Raw genomic sequence first — 25,001 nt, forward strand, 5'->3', positions numbered from 1 at the left:
CTTTGTCTTTGAGAAATGTATTTAGCCTGGGTTCAAAATGTATTTGACTGTTGAGTATGTAAAACAAAGGTGCTGGCCGTACGACAATCGATCGTTATCAGATCAAACGGAAGCTGACTGTAGCTCAATTTGCATTGAACATTCAGATGATAATCTGTCCCCTCATTTTGTCGAACTGTATGCTAATGCTTTTGTTCTTAACTCTTACTTGAAACAGACCAAAGACCTTAGCATCTATTTAGCATGCATGTTGTGTGCATTTTACTTTTCTAATGCATTAAGGTAGAAATCATTGTATCAAAGCTGTCCCCAGCACTACATTTACAAATGATCTAGTGAAGGGGGTGGATATGGAGTCCACTGCTGCTTCAATGTACAGGGTGGGCCATTTATATGGATACACCGTAATAACATGGGAATGGTTGGTGATATTAAAGTCCTGTTTGTGGCACATTAGTATATGTGAGGGGGCAAACTCCTCAAGATGGGTTTGCCCCCTCACATATACTAATGTGCCACAAACAGGACTTTAATATCACCAACCATTCCCATGTTATTACGGTGTATCCATATAAATGGCCCACCCTGTATATCTGAGTGATTATAAGCAAGGTATTAATCAATATTTCTCCTTCTAAATATCAAATGAGCTTATGAGATTTTACTTGGTTATAGAAGTTTCTGGTGTGATTACTGAAATTTTCTTTTCATGTATTCTCTGATGTCTGTATTTGATATCTGAGAGGTGACTGAAGGGTCTGGCCCATGCCAGCAATAGTTTATTGAGCCCGGCTTCCAGAGATGAAATATGGACTCGTTTTGTTTGAGAAAGGTCTTCAACCTGTGATTAAAGACATATATCTGTTCTTCTAGCTCACCATGACAGCTATAGGTCACAAGGGTCATTGGAACCAAATTGTTTAAGTGACAATTTCTTAGTTAAAGCGTTTACTTTACTGTTTATATTAAAGTGTCCTCTCACTGAGAGAAAGAACATGTCACCTGGATGTTTTGGGAAGAGTCTCCTGTTTATAGTTAGAGCCCGACTAAATCCAACCTGGAAGAAGCAGTGTCTGTGAGTGTGTGTTGATATATTGGTTACAGATTAAGGAACAAGTGGTATTACTGACTTGTTTTCTTCGACATGTTGGCGTCTAGGCACACAGTCTTGTGATCTCGGAGGGCCACTGGTACCTAACTCAGGGTCCTGGTGGCAGCCGTACAGACTATGGAGATGTGCTACTGCCCATCAGTCCATGTGTGGAAATTTACTATGTTTATCTATTACTTAGCCAGTCAGAATCACTCAACCTGAAGTAATGAAGTAGCTTAGACCTTGGTGAAGGGTATAATTGCTGTGATCTTTGTAACTGTAAGTGGGGCGGCCTACAAACTCCTTGTGAGTCTTGAAGATGACTTCTGCTGATGAAACTGTAAACTATCTTCAGTAAAAAAAAAAAATTCAATTTATTATAATTCTGGCTCTTGTCTTAAATTGACTGCACCTCTAACTCCTGGTCTTCTTTAATCATATCCGGTCCTTGGGTCTTTAACTGTAAATTCCCTAACACTAGGTTTCTGAATAACCTTTTTTTTTTTTTTTTTTACCTCACAAAGGTGTAGGTGATGAGCTAAATTTGGTAAATATTTATTTAGGAGAAAAACAGACTTTCTCACTTGTAAAAAGTCTTTATAAATAATTTTATTTCAGTGTAAATCGCTGATGTAATTTTGCTCATTAGCAAGCCCTATGAAACTATATTGTATCAAGATTTGGCCTGCATGTTGTATTATACATAAAATGATGCTGGTGTAAATAAAGAGTTAATGTACATGATTTTAATCTATGTCCTTTTCTTTTAATATTTAACAAACAAATCAATTAAAACTGTTGTTAATGCTAATACTAACAGTACTTCACCCTGTTGGCTTGACTAAATTACACTTGATGTGCTGATGTGTGTGGCAACAGAAATGTATAGACGATACATTGATTGGCAACAGAAATAAATGTAAAAGATGATGGATAACAATCACTGAAATTAGCATGTCACAAGGTGTTCAAAATGTGTTGTGTCTATGGCAGTGGATCTCAACCTTTTTTACTCCAAAAACCACCCACACCCCACACACAAAATCATTCATTCATTCAGTATTTTAGAGCTTGGCATAACTAGAAAGATGTATATTGTTTAAAAAATATGAATTACTAAGAAACATCTTGTTTTTTGTTGTTGTTGTTTTAGCTTATTTGAATGCTTGTTTTGTATTAATTTAAATAATTTGAAGTCATCTTGTGGCCCCTTTCAAAGTTTGTTGAGGCCCCCAGTGGGCCCCCAGTGGGCCCCGGCACCCGAGTTAAGAACCACTGGGAGTTTTTACATTTAATGACAACACAGCCTTGTTGAGTGAGTAAATGTGATGATGGTCTATCCATGCTTTCTCCTCCTGTTGAGTCATCAAGTGAGTCCAAAATAATGAAATAATTGCTTAGTAGTCAGTAAGGGTGTGTGTTTGGTAACCAGGCCCATATCACTGTGTTACAGGTGAGATTTAAGACCATGAAGATTCATGGAAGTTCTCAGTTTCCTGGCCTGTTATTGCCAAGATTTGTAGTTAGTTACATGCTTTTTCATACTGATTTATTGTCATTTAACAATGTGGTCTGAGTTTAATAAATAGTAAAAAGTAGGGGGCACCCGGATTTGAACCGGGGACCTCTTGATCTGCAGTCAAATGCTCTACCACTGAGCTATACCCCCACACACTAATGAAAGTCACAGGTGTCTTTTTCACGGAGTAGTCATCCAATGATCAGTCTACACCCTTGGCTATTTAAAAGGTGTGACAGTGTGAATATTTGTTTTGTGTATGTTTGCCATTCAACAAGATTACTATGGGATTTCATACATAAAACACTTTTAATTCAGCGCTGTGTCACTCTTCTAAGAGTTGTTCCACATGTTACCCAGGGGGCAAAGGGGGTTTAGCAGACATGGGCTGCTGTAAAAGGTTGTCATATAAAAATGAAATCTATGATGTCTGAGGATCACAACCTGGGTGGACAACCCGGTCAACAAGCTGCTGGAAACTTGTAATTAGGGTCAAAACAATGCTACCTCAAATTCTGCTTTAACTCCCTGGAATCACCCAAACATGCTAAAAAGGTTTAATTATATTCATGAATCCTGAGCCATATCTCCCTGATACTTTATGCTAGAAACAAACTGAGCACACCTTTCAAAAGAGTGGAAGATAAGCTTTCATCTGATGCCTTGCCCTTGATTGTACATATAATTAGAATGTAAGAGTTAACAATGCCTCTTAATTCATAGGTAGGCAAAAAAAAAGAAAAAATATTGAACATTCCATTTGTAATCGGTAGCATTCTTTTCCCTTTGTTGTTGTTAAAATAAACAAATTACAATGTGAAGTTAACTTTTACTAGATGAAATCATATTTTGATCATTTTCACTAACCAGACAGTCCTCATGGCCCATAACACATTTAGAGGGAATTCAATTTCAAGCCTATAATAGCCTGTCAATTCAAACAAGATCCAAGAAAGAAGTTTACCATTAACTGGTGTTAATTGTATACTGCTCTGTTTCTGTATGCACAGTATATCGTTTGCATATTTATGCAATATCTATTATTTGTATTGCAATGTCTAGTATTTCTAATATTCTTTCACAAGTGGGATAGCTTTATTTATTCTATCGAAATCAAAAAAAAAAGGATTTGAGGATTTTGGGTTAGGCTGGTTACTATTCAATCCTGGTGTTTGGAGTGTGAGACAAAGGTACTGACAACTAAATGTTGAAAGACTAAAACACACAGGAGTCATGTGTGGAGTAGGTTTAAAAGTATTTATTGATTAAAACTGTTACATTAAGTAGCAATTTGTACAAAAATAAAAATAAAAAACGATTAATGAAACAGACAAACAGATTACAATTCAGGGTGATAACTAATTTCTGTAGTGAGTAAAAGGTTTAACTTAAAAATGTAAGTTACCTGGTTGCCTTAAAATTTTGAGTTCATTGAAATTAAAAAATTGAGTTAATGCAACAAAGAGATTGGTTTAATAAATAGAAACTCAAAATATATGTTATCTGAACAACATTATCTATGTTGATTTGACAAAAGATTAAAAGTTGTGATAACAAATCATGAAAATATTTTTTACAGTGTACAATTTGTTCAGCTGTTTTCGGAGTCACTGCTGCTGTCGCTGCTCTCTAGTGTTTCAGCATGCTGTATTCTACTACATATGGTTGCCAACCCCTGGCAACGGCATCCTGTGTAGCATGGAGTTGCCCTCTTTGCACAGGAGCAGTTCTTCTGACAACCTTTAACCAGAGATGGGCACAAATACATCAAAAAGTATTTAATTACAAATAACAAATACTTACTCATCAAATGTATTTAAATAAAATACAAAATACTGCTGTGAAAAAAATATTTAATTAAAATACAAGTAATTTGAAAATACAAAAATAAAATAAAAAATGTACAGTCTTCTGTAGTGTGTAAGTGTGGCGTTAGATACATGTAAGAGTCTAGAATATTGCAATATCATTGTTTAGTGCAGAATATGCGCTTTTAACGTACATGTTGCCACATACTGTCATAATAAAAGATAATTACGCATATAACACTATATTTGTATTATATTACACAAAAACTGGTTAACGCTGCTGTGAGGGTGTTTTTACTGTAATACCGCAGATGTGACAAAGTTGACAACTTTCTCTTTTCCGACTGCCATTATCTATTTTTTTACTCTTTTTGAAAGTTGTGAAAACGCTGTTGTGGTGTTTTTCTATTGCTATTTGAGCAAATTGGAACACAAAAAAATATATTTAATGTAGTCTTTCATTCACCGCTATAGAAGTTAACCCAACTATGATGCCTTCCACTTCTGAGAAACCCAGAAATGTGAACAGGGTCAATAGGATGTGTCACATCACGTGATTTACTTGCCAAAAACTGTGGTAGGCAATTTGGTAGTCCTATTTGTATTTTATGTCTATGGTCCTAGGGATAGTTCACCCAAAAATGAAAATTAGCCCATGATTTACTCACCCTGACGTCATATATGACTTTCTTTTTTTCAGAAGAATACAATCAGAGTTATATTAAAAAGTGTCCTGGCTCTTCCAAGCTTTATAATGACAGTCAATGGGTATATTTTTCATCAAAGTGCCTCTGTCCATCATAAAAGTGCGTCTTTATACTCCCAGAAAGAAAAGAAAGAAAGAAAGAAAGAAATTGGTTTTCAGCTGTTTCTTGAATATTGTCAGGGATTCAGCGTTGCGGATTGGGTTGGGAAGATCATTCCACCAGCAAGGAACAGTGAACGAAAACATTCTGGAAAGTGATTTTGTGCCTCTCGGTGAAGGTACCACGAGGTGTTGCTCACTTACCGACCTTCTGGAGGGGATGTAGACTCACAAGAGCAGTTGAAGGTAAGAGCACCAGAGCCTGTGTCTGTTCCCCCCACCCTGAAAGACCTATAGCTACCCTACCTGTGAGATTCAAACCAGCAAAGTGGAGTTCCTGTGATGCCCAGTGCTGACAGAGTGGACAGAGGGATCTGGGGTAGCAGATAGATCATCCAGCAGAATGAGAACAATCAGCTTTCACAGTCGGCAATCCAATCCAAAAGCACGAGGAAACCAACTTCCATCAAAACACTGCTGTAATGACATTTCACAAGAACGATACTGTTAAGGCTGCGAAACACGACACAATTTATTTTTGGCCCAATTTTCAGTTTCAGCCTAGAGTCTGACCCAGTCTGCAGATTTAGGGAAGTTGAAGTTGAATCCATCCAGTTGGAGGTTGTTAAACATGTTTGATACTTTGAGGGAATTTTAGAACACATATTGTTGTCTGTAGACATGCGTCTCCTAGCAACGAGGCATTCTGCTTTTGTTTAGTTTGTTGTGTTCGGAACAACATTAAATGTGTTATGTGTATTCTCAGTCGTTTAGTGCAGTGGTTTCTGGGGCCCACTAGGAGCGCTCAACAAACTTCCAATGTGGCCTCAGAATTATATAAATATATACTGTATATATATATTTATTTATTTATTTATTTATTTTTTAATTAATAAGACAAAACAAGCATTAAAACAACTAAAAAATAATAATTTGGTTATTTTATAACATATAGGCCTGGGTCTTTCTATTCTAGTTTGAAATAAAAAAAGGTTGAGATCCACTAATGGCGCATGATTTATGTAGCCTATACGTGCGTTTTTCTTTGTAACCGTTTAAAAAGTCGGCAAGTGTATGATTCCTACTGTTTTAAAATATTTTCCGATATTAAAAGTCGTTAGTGAATTTCAGCATTAAGTTTACACGTTTACTGCCTTGTTCTCAAAAAGGAAAATCCTTGTGACTGCAATATTGTGATAACTCTGTTATGGCCACATCAATAGCTCATGCTACAAATAATTTGATTTTAATGATGATTACTGACCTTGTTACACAGTCAGTATACACTTATAATGTTCACACCTTTCCACTAGAATAGATGCTTGATAAAATTGTTCGCAGGTTTGTTTCACCCTTTGTTTGGGCCGACACCTGGTGGCTACGTATATAACTACATGCATTCCACTCAAATACAGAAAGACATTTTGATTTCATGAGACTTTCATCAGATCAATTTGTGCATCGTTACTGATACCTGACACGTAGTTCAGTGGGTTTGAGTGTGCCTTATTTCTTTTCGCAAAGCAGATTCTTCCTGGTTTGTTCCTGTGCAACCCTTCACATATTTCCATTGTCATCTTAATAGTGTAGGCTACTTGTTGGCCTAAACAAGCAATAGTTGGTTTGAGGTTTACGGCTTTTTACAACAACAATAAAAAAGAGAGAGAGAGAAAGATAGAGAGAGAGAAAGCTCATGTTGTCATAAATCTGTGTGTTTGGTAACCAGGCCATTTCTTTGCGTTACTGGTATATGATATTCATGGCTGGTTTCAGATAACTGGCCTATGTCATCGCCATGTGTTACTTGAAAACCGCTTACTAAAGATTTCTCCTCATTTTTAAGTAGTCTGAAGAAAAGATAGAAAGAAAAAACAGGGGGCACCCGGATTTGAACCGGGGACCTCTTGATCTGCAGTCAAATGCTCTACCACTGAGCTATACCCCCTTACAGATGAGGTGCCACAGGTGATATTTTCACAGGTTACTGAGAGCTCAGCCCATTGTCTAAATATTGTAGTGGGTGTGTTTGTATGCAGGTGTGACTGTTTGTGTTGTGCATATTCTGAGCTTATAACTGTGTGGTCTCATTTACCCATAAATAATGCAATAATATGAGTATGGTTTTGTTTGTTTGTTTGTTTAAATGTTTTTGAGGATAGAATGTAATCTGAAATCTAATACACAATGAAATAATTTGTTGTGCCACATGTAACTTTAGTCCATTTATTACTGTTTTTTTGTGTGTACATTTTACATCTATCAGAAGCCAACATTATATGATTAGGCCAACAAGTAAGAGAGGCTGGGACTCTTCTCCAGTATATATCAGCATTGGCCACTAAATCTTGGCAAAAATAAACAAATAATACATTTTAACATTTTAAATTCAATAATCAAATAAAATCACAAAAACTACCAAAAAAGATAACATTTTGCCCAAGAAACAAAAAGTTAAATATATGAATATAAAAAATAAATATACAAATAAATAAATCAAATAAAACAGTAAACACAGAACAATTCAAGAAGTAAAAATGTAAATAAAATGTTGGCACATAAACGACTTTCAAAAAATTATCCCCAAACAAAAAGATGCATTTTGGTAATCATAAGCTTATAGGCTATATTCAGAATATATATTCACCAAACATATTTAATGTCAATCTGTCAAGACGAAGTGGGAAATCTGTGTTTGTTGAACAAGTACTATGTCCCTCCCAAAAAAAACTGTAAATGCAAGATCTGATTTTTCTTTATAAATTTGGAACAATTAAAAAACATGTAACAACTTGTGATATTTATGAAAAATGCTTATGTCTTTTATCTACAATTATTTACCTTCATTATTCAGTTGAAAACTGTTGAATGTATATAGCGTGGTTTGATTGTGTTCACTTGTTTAGCCAACAGCTATAACAAAAAAATATGGTGTAATTGAAATTTTTGTTTGGAGACTACACACATTTGTCTAATTGACTCAAAACCTTATAGTAGGGGGAAAAAAATACTATGGAAATCAATGGCTTCCGCCAACTGTCAGGTTATCAACATTCTTTACTAATATCTTCTTTTGTGTTCAACAGAAGAAAGAAATTCATACAGGTTTGGAACAACATTAGGTTGAGTAAATTATGATAAAATATTCATTTTTAGGGGTGAACTATATCTTTAAAAAAGTATTTTAGGCCTACTTTACTGAAATGTATGTAGTTGCACATTTAGCCACCAGGTGTCGCTCAAACAAAGGGCGGCACAAAGTATAAAGCTCGAAACTGAAACAAGCGTCGGTTTCACTGTTTTGGATATAATGTGAATAGCTTAACATTAACAAACAGCAAAGACACTGTAGCTGTTTTAGTTTTATTTAAATATGATGAATGCGCACTTTGTTATCAGTGTTTATTCTAAAACGCCATAGTTTGACTGAATAGACAGTATGAGGGCAGGTACACTCCCAATATGTCTATATCTGTATTAAGATCCGGTGGATCATGTGGTTTTAAAACAAATAAAACTGAATATAAACACAAGATCCGACAAGCTTTAAGTCCTTTAACTCAAGAGCAGGATTTTTTTCCCCATTTCAAGTGATAAAGAACAAATATTTGAGAGTGCAAGACTTCCGCTGAATGCCCTTGCTTATCTGAACGGGAGCGCGCAGCAGGACAGAGCGGCAGTGCCGTGAGCGCGCCTTCCGTGTCTGACAGCCAGCGGTGCGAACTGGACTCATCAACGGCTAGCGATCCACACCTCGCGCGTTATCTAGCAAATTCTGCTTTGCGGATCGTTTCTTCAACTCATTCCTTCGCTACTATTTCTCCAAAATGAACCCACTGTGTGGCAGATGTAACCGAGTGGTGTATCCCACGGAAAAAGTGAATTGCCTTGACAAGGTAAGGCAGAACCTAACGTTACTTAGCATATGCTAGCATAGCTTACACATCTGGCCGTGAGAATGGTGTATATTTGGATCTAGATATGTATAATGCAGATTTAATAATGTGGCTTAAAGAAGACCATTTCCGATGTGGTGGCTATCGAGATTGTGAGCAGAGCGGAAACGTCTAAGCGAAGGGGCTAGTAAAGCAAAGCCTCGATTGTGATAACTTCATAGCATGCTACAAGTTGTCGATGATATATTTATTTTTCTCAGTGTGTATATCGTCTGATATCGACAGAAATTTTCCGCGGAAGTCGTTATTTTTCAAACAAACGCCATCAGCCCGTTCGTGGCCTCTGTCGCGAGGAGGAGGAGGTGGTTTGTTTATGACGTGTCAGTCTGTCCTGTGGGCGACATGGACGGACCCGAAAAACCCAAAACAGCCCAAGTCCTGTCATACTCTAGTGTCTCTTAACGACAATCAAACAACTGGCTTATACACGCGGTTTGGGTTGTATATTATCTCGGGGTTTTTGATATCTAGCCAGCTTCGCAGATATGTAACTTCGCCCGTGTACGTATGAGGCCTGTGAGTTATTAAAAGCGTGCTAAATTTGGGCCAATTCCACACGTATTCCTGAAATATAGTCCGACGTTAACCGCCTTGCATTTACATGATGTGCACATCTGTACTACATGTTTACCAACCGGCCAGAGGAAGTGTCGCTTGCTGCTCGACACGCTTTTGAAACGTTTTCTCTCTCTCTCCTGACCCCACCCCCCTCTTAACCCATATCCTTATCGCGCTGGTTTTGTGAGTGGTGAAATCTTGAGTTTTTGAATGGCTTTAGATGCTCCAAGAGGGTGGGGTCGGCCTCCTTTATTTTCATGCAGTGCAAGTATTTGCGAGGGAGAGAAACTGGGGCGGAGTGATAATAAGTAACGCGTGTAATGGACGTTAAAAGCATATTAATCGATTGCCGACAGTCTCCGTGGCCTTGAACGAAACAGCTTGAGGAATGACTACACAGACGTAAAGTGCGTGAATGAGGCTTGCAGTTTACGTAAGAGTAAAAGTTGAGGCGTTTGATGGCACACCTCCCACAAATGTCGAAAAATAGCACTGACCCCACCACATACGTACACAAGTTGGTTCCTATTCATTGCCTAAAGGAACACAAGTTGCTTCACACTGTCATTCTTTTGAGGCATGTTGATGGTTCCTCAGCTTAAAGAGAGGCCAACCATTGCTCATCATTCTGCTTCAGTGCTTAAGGTCATCTTCTGTCACTCTGAAGAACATCTCAGAAGAACCGCACCCTAGAGAGGTGGTCAAATGAATATGTACTCTTTGTTCAGGACACCTTTTTTTTTTTTTTTTTTTGCGGCGCACAGAAAGAGAAGTTAAGCTGATTGTTCAGGCAGCCCTTTTCTATACAATAGCAGAAGATGATGACCATCAAGCTTCAAAAAGAACAATAAAAACACCATAAAATAGTCTCAGAGGTTGGAGTCATTAAGATTTTTTTTTATTTAAAAGAAATTCATACTTTTATTCAAATTGACACATTTGCAATGTTACAAAAGATTTCTATTCATTGAAGAATCCTATCCTAAAAAAAAAAAGATCACAATTTCCACAAAAAATATCTAGCACTGTTTTCAACATTGATAATAATAAGAAATGTTTCTTTAAATCATCATATTAGATTAGGCCTATATGATTTCTGAAGGATTACATGACACTGAAGACTGGAGTAATGATGCTGAAGATTCAGCTTTGCCATTTGAAAAAAATCTATAAGGTGTATTTTCGGTTACGAACGAAACCTCTGCTCAAGTGTTTGCTAGCAACTTCCTCTCCTTGGCACTGCAGTAGATGCATGACTTTGTTGCTCACACACTCATGCACATGTGATCAAACTACGACATACCAGCTGACTGCCAAGAAAGTGTTTGACATAGAAATACAAACATATCCACATCTAAATTGTACGCATTGCAGTTAGCATGCCTGACTGGCTGTATAGATGGAATGTAGGGTAGTGGGTCAGGTCAGTCGCCCCAGTCCATTTTCTCTGTGTGTGTGGTCTCTTATTACTGAAACACTCCCGTGGTTAACATTAACTAAGGAAGCTTCTAATCAAAGACTAGCATAAATTGCAGCTACATAGTTTGGTTTATAGCCATTTGGAGACCAATATCTCAGTAGCGTCAGTGTGTTTCCCAGATCTTTCTCTCTGTTTTTCCTAATGTTGCAAGAATCTGGGAAAATTGTGATGTAACTTGCTCAGTAACCACTTGACAACCAGTGTGCTATGGGGGTTTCATATAAACTATCTTCACTCAAGACATGCCAGAGAGTCTTTAAAATGAATGCATTCACACAGAAAAAAAAAACTTGTCTTTACTCCGAATGGATGTAACCTCAAGTTGGGCTTCTTTTGCAACACATGTGGTGCCTGAGCCTGTATTTCTTTCCAAGTGCTTTCAAAGAACAAGCACTCCATTGTTTTTTTCCATTTAATCCTCAGAGTGAACCGCATAGACTTTGTAACGGCCATAGCGACTGAATTAGCAACTCTAAGGGATCTGAAGGACTTCGTCTCATTTGCTCTTTTTATTTGTCTTTATCTCTCCCAACTCAGTTGCAGACAATTTCCCTGTTTTTTTGCATACACCTCCTAATACAAACACATTTTAAAGCTTTAATCTGTCATCTCTCTGTGTCTCTCTCTTTCAGTACTGGCATAAAGGATGCTTTAGCTGTGAGGTCTGTAAGATGACTCTAAACATGAAGAACTACAAAGGCTTTGAGAAGAGACCATACTGTAATGCGTAAGTATCGCTGCTCTCTGCATGTGAGTTTTCTGTGTATTGTCTGTTTGCTTATACATATTCTTAAAGTTGGCATTAAATAAAATTAATATATTTAACTTTGTAATCACTGGATAAAATCATGTCTCACCGTGTATTTTTTTCTTGTTTAATAAGCCATTTCACTTGAAAATACGTCATAATACAGAAGCAAATTCAGTCACAACTTTAAAATCACAGTGAATTTCCATTCAACAATCCCATTTTAGAGAATTAGGCTAACAAATATAATGCAGCACTTGATGTATTGAAAAGTGGGTGTTGCATATTAAAATGAGCCACATCTAATTTGTGGTTTCTAAAACAATGTCTGAATAGCTATTTGGATAGTGGCTAACTTCCAATAGTGGGCAACAGTGTCCAATAGCTGGCTCGGCTTAAATGATGTTTAAAAAAATGACGTAAAAAGAGCATCTTAAAGGTAGAGCAAGTTAGTACATTGTAATTGAAGATAGAAAGTCAGACACTTTTTGTCTTTTGATTGTGGAAAGGTCACGTCTGCTCACACAGTAGCTGAATTGTTCAGTCATTTGTGGAAATGACATTGAGGGAAATTCCTATAATGTCACAACAATGACCCATACATATACATGCACAAATGAATTCACTTCTCTGGAATGCACTTCTGATCACTAATAGACTAGTCTTGTGAGTCAGATACCTCAGTTATAGCATCCCTGCCCATTCATACTTCATTAACACTTGAAGTGTTTTAATGCATTGCAGACCACCAGGCTTAGCATGGCCAGAATAAATGTATGAGGTCATAATGACCAGCTGGCATAGAAAATATGCAAATGCATCCCTTTTGTGAGTGTGTCTCACACTCATGTTCATAATACACCAGGGGACTTTAGTCTTTATTTAGCAAATTATTTATGTCTGTCCCTCTGTCTAGATCTGCTTCTTCCACTGTTTACTCGAAGATAATTTGACTAAATGAGCATGGCAGAGTAATTTCCTCTTCCGTCCAACAGATAAAGGCCTGTTTACTTCTGAGAGTGATGGTCTAATGAAAGGTCCACCAGAAGTAAAAAGCATCGGCTTCGATCACGATGGGATTGTCTGTTAACTGATATAAACATATAAATCAGCCTGGGTGCCTGAGTGCCATTTATCTGCGCATGTTTGTTTACCTCTCTGTGTCTGTGATTTGAGTGAGAAATAACTTTTAGCAAAAAAAAAATTGTGTTTTGTACTGCATGCGCAACAACAATATATATTTTTACTTTATTCCATTGCGCCCACCACAGAAGTGTGCATATATTTTTATTTGTCTGGCTCAACTTGTTAAACTTGACACAGTGTAGAAGAAAAAAAAGGCGGCAGTAAAATAATGGCAATAACAGTCAAAGTTTGGCAACAGTCAAATTTATTAAACTTTTACCGGTAATTAGGTTGTTATAATCGCTAGAAATGACAGAGCTGTAATGTAACTTGACACAACATCATGTTAGCCAAATAGCCAGCTAGATAGCTTTATGATGATCATTTAAATCAGCAGAAATCACAACAGCATTGTTTATTACATCACACCAAACTAAATGTTTCTGTTTGTTTTTACCATCACTCCATCAGTGCTGTTATTGTTAAAGACCCCTTGTAGTCAGTAATTTTATCCATTAAAACTCATCTTTGATCACCAAAATTACATATTTAAACGTTTTTTTTTCCTTGAAAAAAATCTTGATGCCTTAAAATAGCTTGAATGTAACTCTGTAAGGTGATTGGTTTAAAGGTAGTTTGTGACGTCAGAAACACGAGCAATTTCATAGAAAATGCAAAGCCTTGATTGTGATAACTTCATAGCATGCTACAAGTTCTCAGTGTGTATATCGTCTGGTATCGACAGAAATTTTAGCAGAAGTCGTTATTTTAGTGTTTATTTAGTCGTGGTAGGAGTAAAGATAAACCATTAATCCTCTTTATCTCTATTGTTGTCAAAAAAGTAATATATTTATAATAGAAGTTTATCAGTAGCTACGGAACAACGTCTCGGTTACGTATGGTAACCCACGTTCCCTGAAAGTTTTTGAGACTGTCTTTTGGTTCATGTTTTTGAGACTGTCTTTGGTTCACTGCTGTTTTAAAGAGAAAATACTCAGCAATGATGTTGACTTATGCATTTGCACATGGTTTGTCTTAAAGCATATTAAAACATAGACATATAAACAACATTAAAAGCTTGATTTTCACCAAAGGGGGACTAAAACTTTAAAATATTTTTTGTTAATTTAAATAAAGCTGAAATAAAATAAAATATAAATATTAGATACAAAATTAGAAACTATAAATGTTGCCTTGGCGACTAACTAAAATAAAATAAGTTGAAGTAGCTACTAAAATGAACAAAACTAAAACTGAAACAAAAATAAATTAAAGCTAAATAGAAATATATTTTAAAAAATCTAATAAAAATGACAAAAGCACATAACCAAATGACTAAAATTAAAATGAAACTAAAAACATAAAAATAATAAATATATAGTAATATTATGCTAAAAGAAGACTGCAGCCCATCCTTGGTGTTGAGGCCTGTATCTCTATTGGTTTTTAATTGAATGTTGTATCAGAAAATAAATAAATGGTAGCCTACTTGTTTGAAAGCATGTTTGAAACTAGTTTGTAGGTCAATACATGACTTTTTTTTAAGTATTTGGTGTAGCTTTTTGAGCAAGGAAAGATCAGTCTATATTTATTTAAACTGATTTACAGAGCATGTTCTGTATTATGTGTTGGTTACCTGCAGCAACACAGTGTATGTGTACTATATAGAGGTTAACTAAGCAGACAGGTTGTCCTGTTGTAACCAGGAGCAGACACTATTTTGATTGGCTCAGTTGTTGTGTTGATTCATTTTACCCAATCAGTCCTGTTAAATCCTGTCGTGGCACATATATATTGTTATATGGTTATATGATTAGTGTAATAGTTCTGTTTACTTCTGTATTACCAAATATATCAGTTAGTGCTGTAATTGTAATTTGTGTACTCTGTTGTAAAGTTCTGTTATTTCTGGTACTCTAATTATGTGTTGCGTTGGATGATTGTGGTTGGGGTTGTCTCTGTCATGCTAATTTTGTGTTGCGTTGGTCTGTGAAAATAGGGCAAATAAGCTGCCTTGTTTACACAAGGCACAAATTACACTTGTGCCGCTTCACTATCCCCATACATATCAGTGATAAGCCCATGTGGACATTTACCTACACAACCACTAATTCAGGATCTTTGTCTTTATCAGCAGCATGGTTAAAAAGTGTCCAATTTGAGTAGCCTTGATGGGTAATACAATAGCCCATTATAACAATGAGGTACAGTCAGCAGTATAAATAGTTTATGCATTAAATGTGATTTGAATAATATTATATCTAAACTAAATTAATAATTAAAAATACTTTTGATTGTCATTCAACTAGGAGAAATACTGAGATGTTAATTTGCATATCCTTATAGGATTTCAAATGCTGATGTTAACTAAAATGGCTCTGTGTGTATTTCAGACACTATCCGAAGACATCATTCACCAGTGTTGCAGACACTCCTGAGAATCTGCGCCTGAAACAGCAAAGCAAGATGCAGAGCCAGGTACAACATGCCAGTATTTGCTTTCTCTTATCATCCTCTCTCCTTTTCTGGTGATTTCTGTTTTTTGTGGCCTTGCACTCCTAAGCATGAAATAATACTCAAAGAATGCATAAGTCAAGTCAAGTCATAATCATCTCCCAGGGCTCCACCTGCACACTCAACACTGCTCTTGTGTGAGGAAGAACTATGTGGAACACAGATTCTGGTGTATCGTGACTTTTTAAAACATATATATTTTAAAATTCCCATGTTTTTTTTAGTAAGAACTATTAGGTCAGATAAACTATATATTATACAAGCAACAATCATCATGACATCTTATTCCACTCTCTCTGTTTTTACAGATGTTGTTGTATTGACCGCATTAGTAAAGATAAACCATTAATCCTCTTTATCTCTATTATTGTCACAAAAAAGAAATATATTTATAATATAAGTTTATCAGTAGCTGTGGAACATCGTCTCAGTTACTTATGGTAACCCACGTTCATGGAAGACGTTCGTCGGAGGGATCCGACCGAAATGGGATCTTCGCAAAGAGACCAATCTACTTCGAGAGAAACTAAACGAGCCAATGCACATGCGATAACTGCGCCAGCTGCTTCTATCACGCAGTGCGGGTATATAATGAGCAGAAGGTGCAATGCATCTTTGGTTTTTCGCTGAGGAGCCAAGCCAGGGACCCGGCCGTCTGCAGCGATGGTACAACAACATGGCGACGGGACGAACCTCTTTCAGGGAACGTGGGTTACCATATGTAACCGAGACGTTCCCTTTCATGATGGTCACTCCAACGTTCGTCGGAGGGATCCGACAGAAATGGGATCCCTACCAAAATGCCATGTTGTTGGCCCTTCCAGTGCCCTGCATAAGCCTCACTTCTCTCCCTTTATTAGGGGCAGAAGCTTATGCAGAGAGTCCTGGCCACTGATGTTCCTCAAGACCTACTTAGTAAGAACATTGGATAACACTGGGAAAGTGTGCCTAGGGGAAGGATAACGCTGCGAAAGCCACGACCTGCCCGGAGGGAGGTAACGTGGAGAATATGTCCACATATGGACTAGCCAAGCAGGGAGTGCAACACATGGAAGCCTCTCGGGTGGTTCCAGCCTAATCCTAGGGGGGAAGTGCACCGGCAGAGACGGCAGAGCGGGCAAGGGAAAGACACTGGCTAGCTGACAGGGTAGCCGTACTGTGGTATTTACACATATGGGGTCGCTGCAGGGACCGCCACATATGGACCCCCGCCTAGCACAGGTTCCTCAATGAATACGAGTGTTAGGCCTGGCATCAGACGCTCCGCAACGTAGCAAAAGTAATGGTGTCTACCACCGCCTGGGGTAGGTCACTTAGAACCTTCGCGTCCCGTCCAGGGACCAGACATGGAGTTTCCAGAGGTCTGGACATGGATGCCATAGGGTGCCCAGTCTCTGAGAAAGCAGGTCCTTCCTCAGAGGAATGGGCCAGGGAGGGACTGTTGCGTGGAGTACTAGTTCTGGGAACCAGGTCCGGTTGGGCCAATAGGGAGCCACTAACAGGACCTGCTCCTCATCCTCCCTGACTTTGCACAATATCTGTGCAAGAAGGCTCAATGGGGGAAACGCATACTTGCGTAGGCCCCGGGGCCAGCTGTGTGCCAGTGCAACTGTGCCAAGGGTTCCGTCGGTCAGGGAGAAGAACAACTGGCAATGTGACGTGTCCGGGGAGGCAAACCGATCTACCTGTGTGGCCCCGAAGCGCCTCCAAATCAGCTGGACCACCTGGGGATGGAGTCGCCACTCTGCTGGAAGCATAAGCTGTCGTGAGAGCTTGTCGGCTGCACGATTGAGCTTGCCAGGGATGTGAATGGCACGAAGCGACCTCAGATGCTTCTGACTCCATAGGAGGAGATGGTGCCACATGCGACTGGAGCTCAGACCACCTTGTCAGTTAATTTATGCAACGGTCGCAGTGCTGTCCATATGAACCAGTACATGCTTGTCTCAAAGTGGCACCTTGAAGCGGCTGAGAGCAAGACGTACTGCTAGCAACTCGAGGCAATTGATATGCCAGTGCAGCTGAAGCCCTGTCTACAAACCCGAAGCTGCATGCTCGTTGTACGTGGCCCCCCAGCCGGTGGCAGAGGCATCCGTGAAGACCACAGCATGCCTGGACACTTGTTCTAGAACACCTGCCCGTAGAAACGATGGGTACGACCATGGGCTGAATGTTTGGCTACAATGTGGAGTAATGGAAACCCTGTAGGTGCCGCTCTGCCATGCCCATCTCAGGACCCGACTGTGAAGCCAGTGTTGAAGTAGCCTCATATGAACCTGAGCGGCATTACTGCGGATGCCATATGCCTCAGGAGCCTCTGAAAAAGTTTCAGTGGGGCCGCTGTCCTGCATCTGAATGAATGCATCTCTTGTCCCAGTTGACCCAAAGTCCCAACAGGCTGAGGTGCCTGAAGGGAAGGACTTTGTACTGATATGCCTCAAAAGCAAAGCGCAGGAAGGGCCTGTGTCGAGGAAGAATCGAGACGTGAAAGTAAGCGTCCTTCAGGTCGATCACTGCAACCCAATCTTGGGGACGGATGCATTCAAAAATGCGTTTCTGCGAGAGCATTTTGAATGGGAGCTTGTGCAGGGCTCGATTCAAAACTTACAGGTCCAAGATTGGCCGTAACCTACCTCCTTGGGTACAATGAAGTAGGGGCTGTAGAACCCTGACTTCATATCGGCTGGAGGGACCGGCTCAATCCCATCTTTCGCCAGTCGGACTTATATCTCTGCCCGTAAGACAGGAGCACCAGTAGCCATCACTGTGGTGAACCAGATACCCCTGAACTTGGGAGGGCGCAGGGCGAACTGAATCACATAGTCGAGTCTGATGGTGCGGATGAGCCAGCGGGATGGTCTGGGGAGCGCTAGCCAGGCTCCGAGAGACCGTACCAGCGGGACCAACAGAACCACAGACGTACCGCGGAGGGGCAGCAAGGGGGAGGACAGGGACCCGACCCGAGAGGCACTGAGGCGGCTCAGAGTGGGGTCTGGGTGTGCGGTGCAACACTCACCTGGGTCCACGGGTGGACAGAGGATGCGTGGGAAGGCTTGACTGCGTTCTTGAACCGCATGCTGCTGTCCGCTGGCGATTGCAGAAGGGGATGAGAGTGGCAAGGTTTTGTAACGGTGCACACTGTCAACCTCGCCTTCTTGTGAAGAGGGGAACAAGAGTGACGAGGCATAGCGTCTAGCACTGTCATTCTCACCCTGTTGCCAAGAGGGGAATGAGATCTGCGAGGCATAGTGTCGCAGACAGAGGGAGAGAGGGGAAAAAGAGTGGCGAGGCATTGTTTTTTTCTGAGGTGATCCTGCTGTAGACACGCAACATGAAAGTGAGGGCTTCTTCCAAAAAGAACACTCAAAAAATTGTCTCTTCTTTAGAAGCAAGACTGCTGGAACAGAACATGAATCAGCTCGCCTCCGAAGCGAAATGCAAAGATGCGTTGCACCTGCTGCTCATAATATACCTGCACTGCGTGATAGAAGCAGCTGGCGCAATTATCGCATGCCAATGTGCATTGGCTCGTTTAGTTTCTCTCAAAGTAGATTGGTCTCTCTACGAAAATCCCATTTCTGATGAAAGGGAACATTTGTTTCCAAACTGGCCCAATTTGTACCTTTATTTAATGTATTGCTAGCTTATTACAAAACCACATAAATCAGGGTTTTAAACTGTATTTAGACCCAAATAGATTTGAAAAAATTATTAACCTCAAGTAAAATAATTAGAAAATAAAACGGCTCATAATATTTAGATTTTGACCTTTTGAGGTTGATGATAAATGATTTTCTAAATGTCATGCTCCTGTGTTCACTCACCAGTTGTTGAAAAGAAAAATGACTTAATTTGGAAAAGTCTGAGGGCCTTTTTACCATGTGAATTGTGGAAAATGCCAAATGTTGTTTTTTATGATTATCCATTAACTAATCTGCGTTTATGCTGATCTAATATAAGGGAGGGAAGTACACCTCTGAACTTGTTTCAATCAAAATGAACAATTATGATTACTTGGATAATTACTATTAATTTTCGTGTGTGTTTGTGTTGCAGGTGCTCTACAAGGAGGAATTTGAGAAGAACAAAGGAAGGGGCTTTAGCGCTGTGGCCGACACACCAGAGATGCAGAGAATCAAGAAAACGCAAGACCAAATAAGCAACGTAGGTCCAACTCTTAAACAATAAATTCAAAATCATCTACCAAAACATAGACATTGAAGCATTGTTTTTTTTTTTCTGTTCATTTTCTTTCTCGCTTGTGTGCTATGCCTGATATTTACGTTTGCTTTTTGTTTTGTGCCTCCCAACCGTTCTCTTCATCTCTCCAACAAACACAAACATACACATTTTATCTATCATCTTAATCTCCTTTCATTGTTTTTTAATTAATTGTTAGCAAGAAGTCATAATTATTTGACCTTGATGGAGCACTTGTTTAGTCCCACCCTTCCTCTTTTACACCACACCTGTTTGCTGAAGTATCTGTGCTGTTGCCTAGCAACATTTATGTCACCAACTTCCTTTTTGCAATGTCATTTCCTGTCAGTATGAAAGCGAGCAAGATGGCACTCTATCATCTGGCTCAGGAGACACCCTGTGGATGGTGCAGGAATTACTAGTAATTTGTCACCCCTGCTCAGAATGAAGTTTAATTAAATTAAAACCTCTTGCTGAAACCACCACTTTACAAAATGAAGAACTGTTTTCTGAGTAGTTTAATTATAAGATAGCACTGCATCAGTATGTATCATGTATTCTATTTTTATTCTTTCTCGCTTCAATTTCCTATAGTTATTTCAGCCTCAACCACATACCCAAAGGGCCCACTGCTGCAGAAGAAAACCACTCTATTTAAGGATGTGTCTGTTGAAATGCAGCATTGTGGTTGTCTTCATTGTTGCTCTATGATTGCTTTAAGTTCATGGTCAATGAAGTCATCATACACTTCTGTTCAAAGGTTCTTTTATATATATATATATGGTAGTGGTAGTCAATTGTAGAATGGGTGTGGGACACAGAGAATCTTCTCTTTTAATTTTCCTAGTTAAATAAACATTACATAAAAAAGAGAGACCAAGTACAATCTATTTTGTATTTTTACACTAACTGTGTAATGTTCTATTTATCATACATTTATAAAAATATACATTTCATCAAGGTTTTACGCATTTTTACATTTGTTCCAAAAGTATTGTACACACTGGTCACAGACACGAAAATGTACCTTTAATTTTCCCAAGCTGATTTCTCACTAAAAAACCCCACAGTCGATTTTAACATGACATAAAGCGGTGATATGTAAGTGGCTGAGTTGTTTACTTACTTTTTAATTAGTCTTTCCATTAACACCATTTCCATTTTTTTTCTTCACAACAAATATTTTATTATATTTTTTCATTTGCAATAGTAACTGGAAAGTATGAAATTGTAATTTAACTCCATTATTCATGTACACATTTTTGTTGGAAATCAGTGTCATATATGTTGCATATGTTTATAATTTTCAACCCAACTGCTTCCAAGACATTTGCTTTTTAGGACAAATAATTCTCTCAATTTTGACTGTTATTGGGCTAAATAATGTTACTTTGGTGACATATTTTGCAGAATTCACAACAACGTTCAGTACATCACTAAATGTTCGTTTGCGAGGCTTTGAGATGACGAACATAATGACAAAATCATAGTTACTGTTCTTTCTTCCTGTTTTGACACATTGTATATGTCTGTGTGTTTCAGATTAAATACCATGAGGACTTTGAGAAGAGCCGAATGGGAGGGGAAGGCCCACCTCAGCACCCACAGACACCACAACAAATCACAACTCCAGGTACACAATATTTGGATTGTTGTCTGGATGATCATTGCAGTCTCAATTTCCTGTGAGCCATAAAATGTGAACATTTATCTCTTGTAGCATATCAGCCCCCGGCAGCAGCTAAGAACTATCACTATGAGCCTGAGCCGGTGCGTCAGGCCGCTGCCGCCCCTCCTCCCAGCTCTGGGGTAATAAACTCTTAAAACTCTAACACACACTGTCCCACACGCTCCTTTTCAAGTCCTTACGGTCCTCTTTGCATGTGTTGCAGAAGCGCTACCGAGCGGTGTACGACTACACCGCAGCTGATGAGGATGAGGTGTCGTTCCTGGACGGTGACCTGATAGTGGACGTTCAGCAGATCGACGAGGGATGGATGTATGGAAGAGTGGAGCGCACCGGCCAGCAGGGGATGCTGCCTGCTAACTACGTAGAGGCCATCTGAACATGAGAGAGTGAAAGGATGAAAAGGTTGAAAAAAGAGAGAGGGGGGGGTTGCGGCAGAGACGCAGATGATTAGCCGAGTGCCATCTCACCTTTCAAGATCTCATCTTTTTCCTCTTCTATTCCTGCACTAACTGTCCTATCAGGGGTCAGCCGCTGTGACCCGGTTATGATCCAAAACAAACATAGTTCAGTATGTAATCATACACCCCAACAGCGCATACACATACTTGCATAAATAGTGAATGATTTACTCCTTTCACCCCTATCTTTCTCTCTGTATGCACCTCTCTGTCTATTGCTTTTGCTGTCTGTTTATCTGTTAAATACGCGTTTCCTCAGTCCTGGAAAGGTGCTGTCACAAGTGGCACTTAAGTCTTAATAAGACTCACACACAAACCCACAAAATACATGACCACACAGGCCTCAAAATATTCAGGGCCTGCCATAGAGCACTTCGCAGACATCTCAACAAATTTATCTTATCGGTTGCTATGACAATATGTGAAAGAATCTGGTCCGAACATCAGTTAAGTTTTTTTTTAATTTTTTTTTTTATATATATATATTTTTCATTGTTTCATATCTTGTTTGCAGTCTGTAATTGTAATGTATTCAGTACAGTTTCACATCTCATTGACTGTGGTTCTGTAACAATGCTTGAATATAAGACTTCTGGTCATTCCAATCATTCCATACGTCTGACCATTTGCATCATGTGTTGAAACTGGAATCTTAAGGGGCGAAGCCTTTTGCTACTTTCATATTCTCTCAAGCTCCTTCACATTCCGCTGGCCCTTTAGGAAATTAATTAGAATATATGAGCATACTTTTGTTCTGCTGCTCCTGCTTTTAAAAATGACAAGGAAATAGTGATATACTTAATAAAGGGAAAAAAATAAACCATATATAGTCACTTAGCGAGCGAGGAGTGTAACAGCATCGTAGAATAGAAGCGAGGAGCCCAAGCACAATTCTATGGACCATTTTTGCTTTGGATTTTAATCATTCCATTGGTTTTGTTCCATTACGGTTTTGGGGTGATCCATGTGCATAAGTATGAAACTGTAAGACGTTGTTATTGATGTTTTTGTTAGTTTGATTTTTTTTCCCTCATATCATTGCTTATTCACATTGCCTTGCTGGTATTGTACGAGACGGAATTTTAATGTCAATTTATCAATATCAGTGGAATAAAAAAAATCTATTTGTATACCAAGGCAGGCGGGTTTGTCGAACGAAAGGAATTGTTAACGGTATTAGAATGTTTTAGAGCCTAGCATGTATAACTGGAAACTATGTTACTGTGCAAAGACTCTAATGAGATTCTACTGATCATTGTTCTCTAAAATGCCAAAATATAGATGCAGAGAATGATCAAAGTAAGTGTTTTGCTTTCAAACTATTTCCACTATTGTAACTTCAAAGGTGCAATATCTGGGTTATACTTATTCCTCTTATTGAAAACATATCCTCAGAATTTCTTCAATATCTAGTATCGGTGTACTATCACCAATATCTCTCCAATTCATTGTAACACATATTCTGCACATTATATAACCAGCTGCTGTACTTTTTCAACGTAAGATGCTATATACTAATATCTAATATGTACGCTACCATTCAAAGGTTTGGGGTGGGCAATATTTTTTTAAATGTATTTGAAAGCCATCATTTGCTCACTAAGGCTGCATTTATTTAATCAAAAAAGTACAGTAAAAACTGTAATATTGTGACATTTTTTCCGGATTCTTTGATGAATAGAACGTTCAAAAGAACAGCATTTACTTAAAATAGGCTTTCTTGAAATAGAAATCTTTTGAAAATTTGTCTTTTCTGACACTTTTGATCAATTTAATGCATCCTTACTGAATAAAACTGTTATTTTCTTTCAAAAATAAATCTTACTGATCCCAAAATTTGAATGGTATTGTATAAATTGGATTTCTTAAGCTCTTTCCCCTTTGTATAACAAATTTTGTTGTCCAAGATGAGACATAAAGGGATACAACAAGATACTAAAAATATCCAAGATTGCATAAATATCCAAATCAGATTATTTAAATACTTCAATGCTTTTTATTTTTACTTAAACCCTTTTGTTTTGTCCCATCTCTTTATTCCAATACATGCTATTCTAGCTTAAATCTAACAAGGTTTAGCTCAAGTTGATTGTTCTTCTTTTACACACTGGTGGAAAATCTATGACAGTGTGTAACATGATCTCACTGTTAGTAATGGTCATTTTTGAATGACAAATCACCTAAAATTAAACAGGAAGGATATTGAAAGGGAACTAACAGGTAGAAAATGTGTGAGAAGAAAAAAAAAAACTCACAAAAATCTTGTGAGTATGTATAAATGCTTGACCTTGTGTGAATCTAAACATGCATTTGGAGTAAAAAATAAATAAAATAAAACAACTTTCAAATGCAACACAATTAGCTGCCTCTCCTGATAAAAAAAACATAATGCTTTCTTGTTATCTAGTTACCTTCCCTTTTTTTCGTATAGTGAGGTACAGACTAGTTTGATCCTGATAATCAAATCTTGCACTCGTCAAAAGAGGATGCTCATGATAAACTCCACGTTTAGCGCTCTGGTATTGCTCGCTGCATCTTTCTAGAAGGGAGGACAGTATAGTATTATAGTGATCAGCTGGCGGGAAGGGTCTCAAACCACAGCGGTCCAACAGCCCTTATCGCTGCCTGATCATCCTCCGCTTCTGCTCTGCAAACATCATGCTGGACATCTTGATATTGATGTTCTTCGCCATCATCGGCCTCATGTTCCTGTCCTACATCATCTACATGCTGTGATCGCCATATAGCATCCATGAGAGCGGATGCGGGATTCACGTCTCCGGGAGGGATTTGAACACAAAGGTTGGCGATGAATTTGAGCTAATTGTGTTTTTACACTTCATCAAGAAAAACAACACTCTTTGTGCTGTTATACTAGCTGATAATCCTTGATAATATTGGGTTGACGGACCGAATCGTATTAAGGCAGGTTGTGGATATGGTTAGTAATTAGGAGTATAATTTTAAAATGTAGCTGGATAGTAAAATTGTAACAGTAAAATAAATAAATAAAATAAGCACAATAGACTAACGCGTTTTTTAAAATTTTT

At 38.5% G+C, this 25,001-nt stretch overlaps 1 protein-coding gene across 1 annotated transcript; it reads left to right on the forward strand.

Moving 5' to 3' along the window:
• The first annotated feature begins 8,870 nt into the window (after positions 1–8,870).
• lasp1 (LIM and SH3 protein 1) lies at positions 8,871–22,679 on the forward strand. Its single transcript, XM_079882786.1, has 7 exons — positions 8,871–9,118; positions 11,849–11,943; positions 15,483–15,567; positions 19,660–19,767; positions 21,346–21,436; positions 21,524–21,612; positions 21,696–22,679. The coding sequence occupies exons 1-7, from the start codon at positions 9,050–9,052 to the stop codon at positions 21,867–21,869; spliced, it is 711 nt and encodes a 236-aa protein (XP_079738912.1). The 5' UTR covers positions 8,871–9,049; the 3' UTR covers positions 21,870–22,679.
• Positions 22,680–25,001: the final 2,322 nt, after the last annotated feature.

The sequence above is a fragment of the Squalius cephalus genome (genome assembly GCF_949319135.1).
Source record: "Squalius cephalus genome assembly, chromosome: 1".
Lineage (NCBI taxonomy): Eukaryota > Metazoa > Chordata > Actinopteri > Cypriniformes > Leuciscidae > Squalius > Squalius cephalus.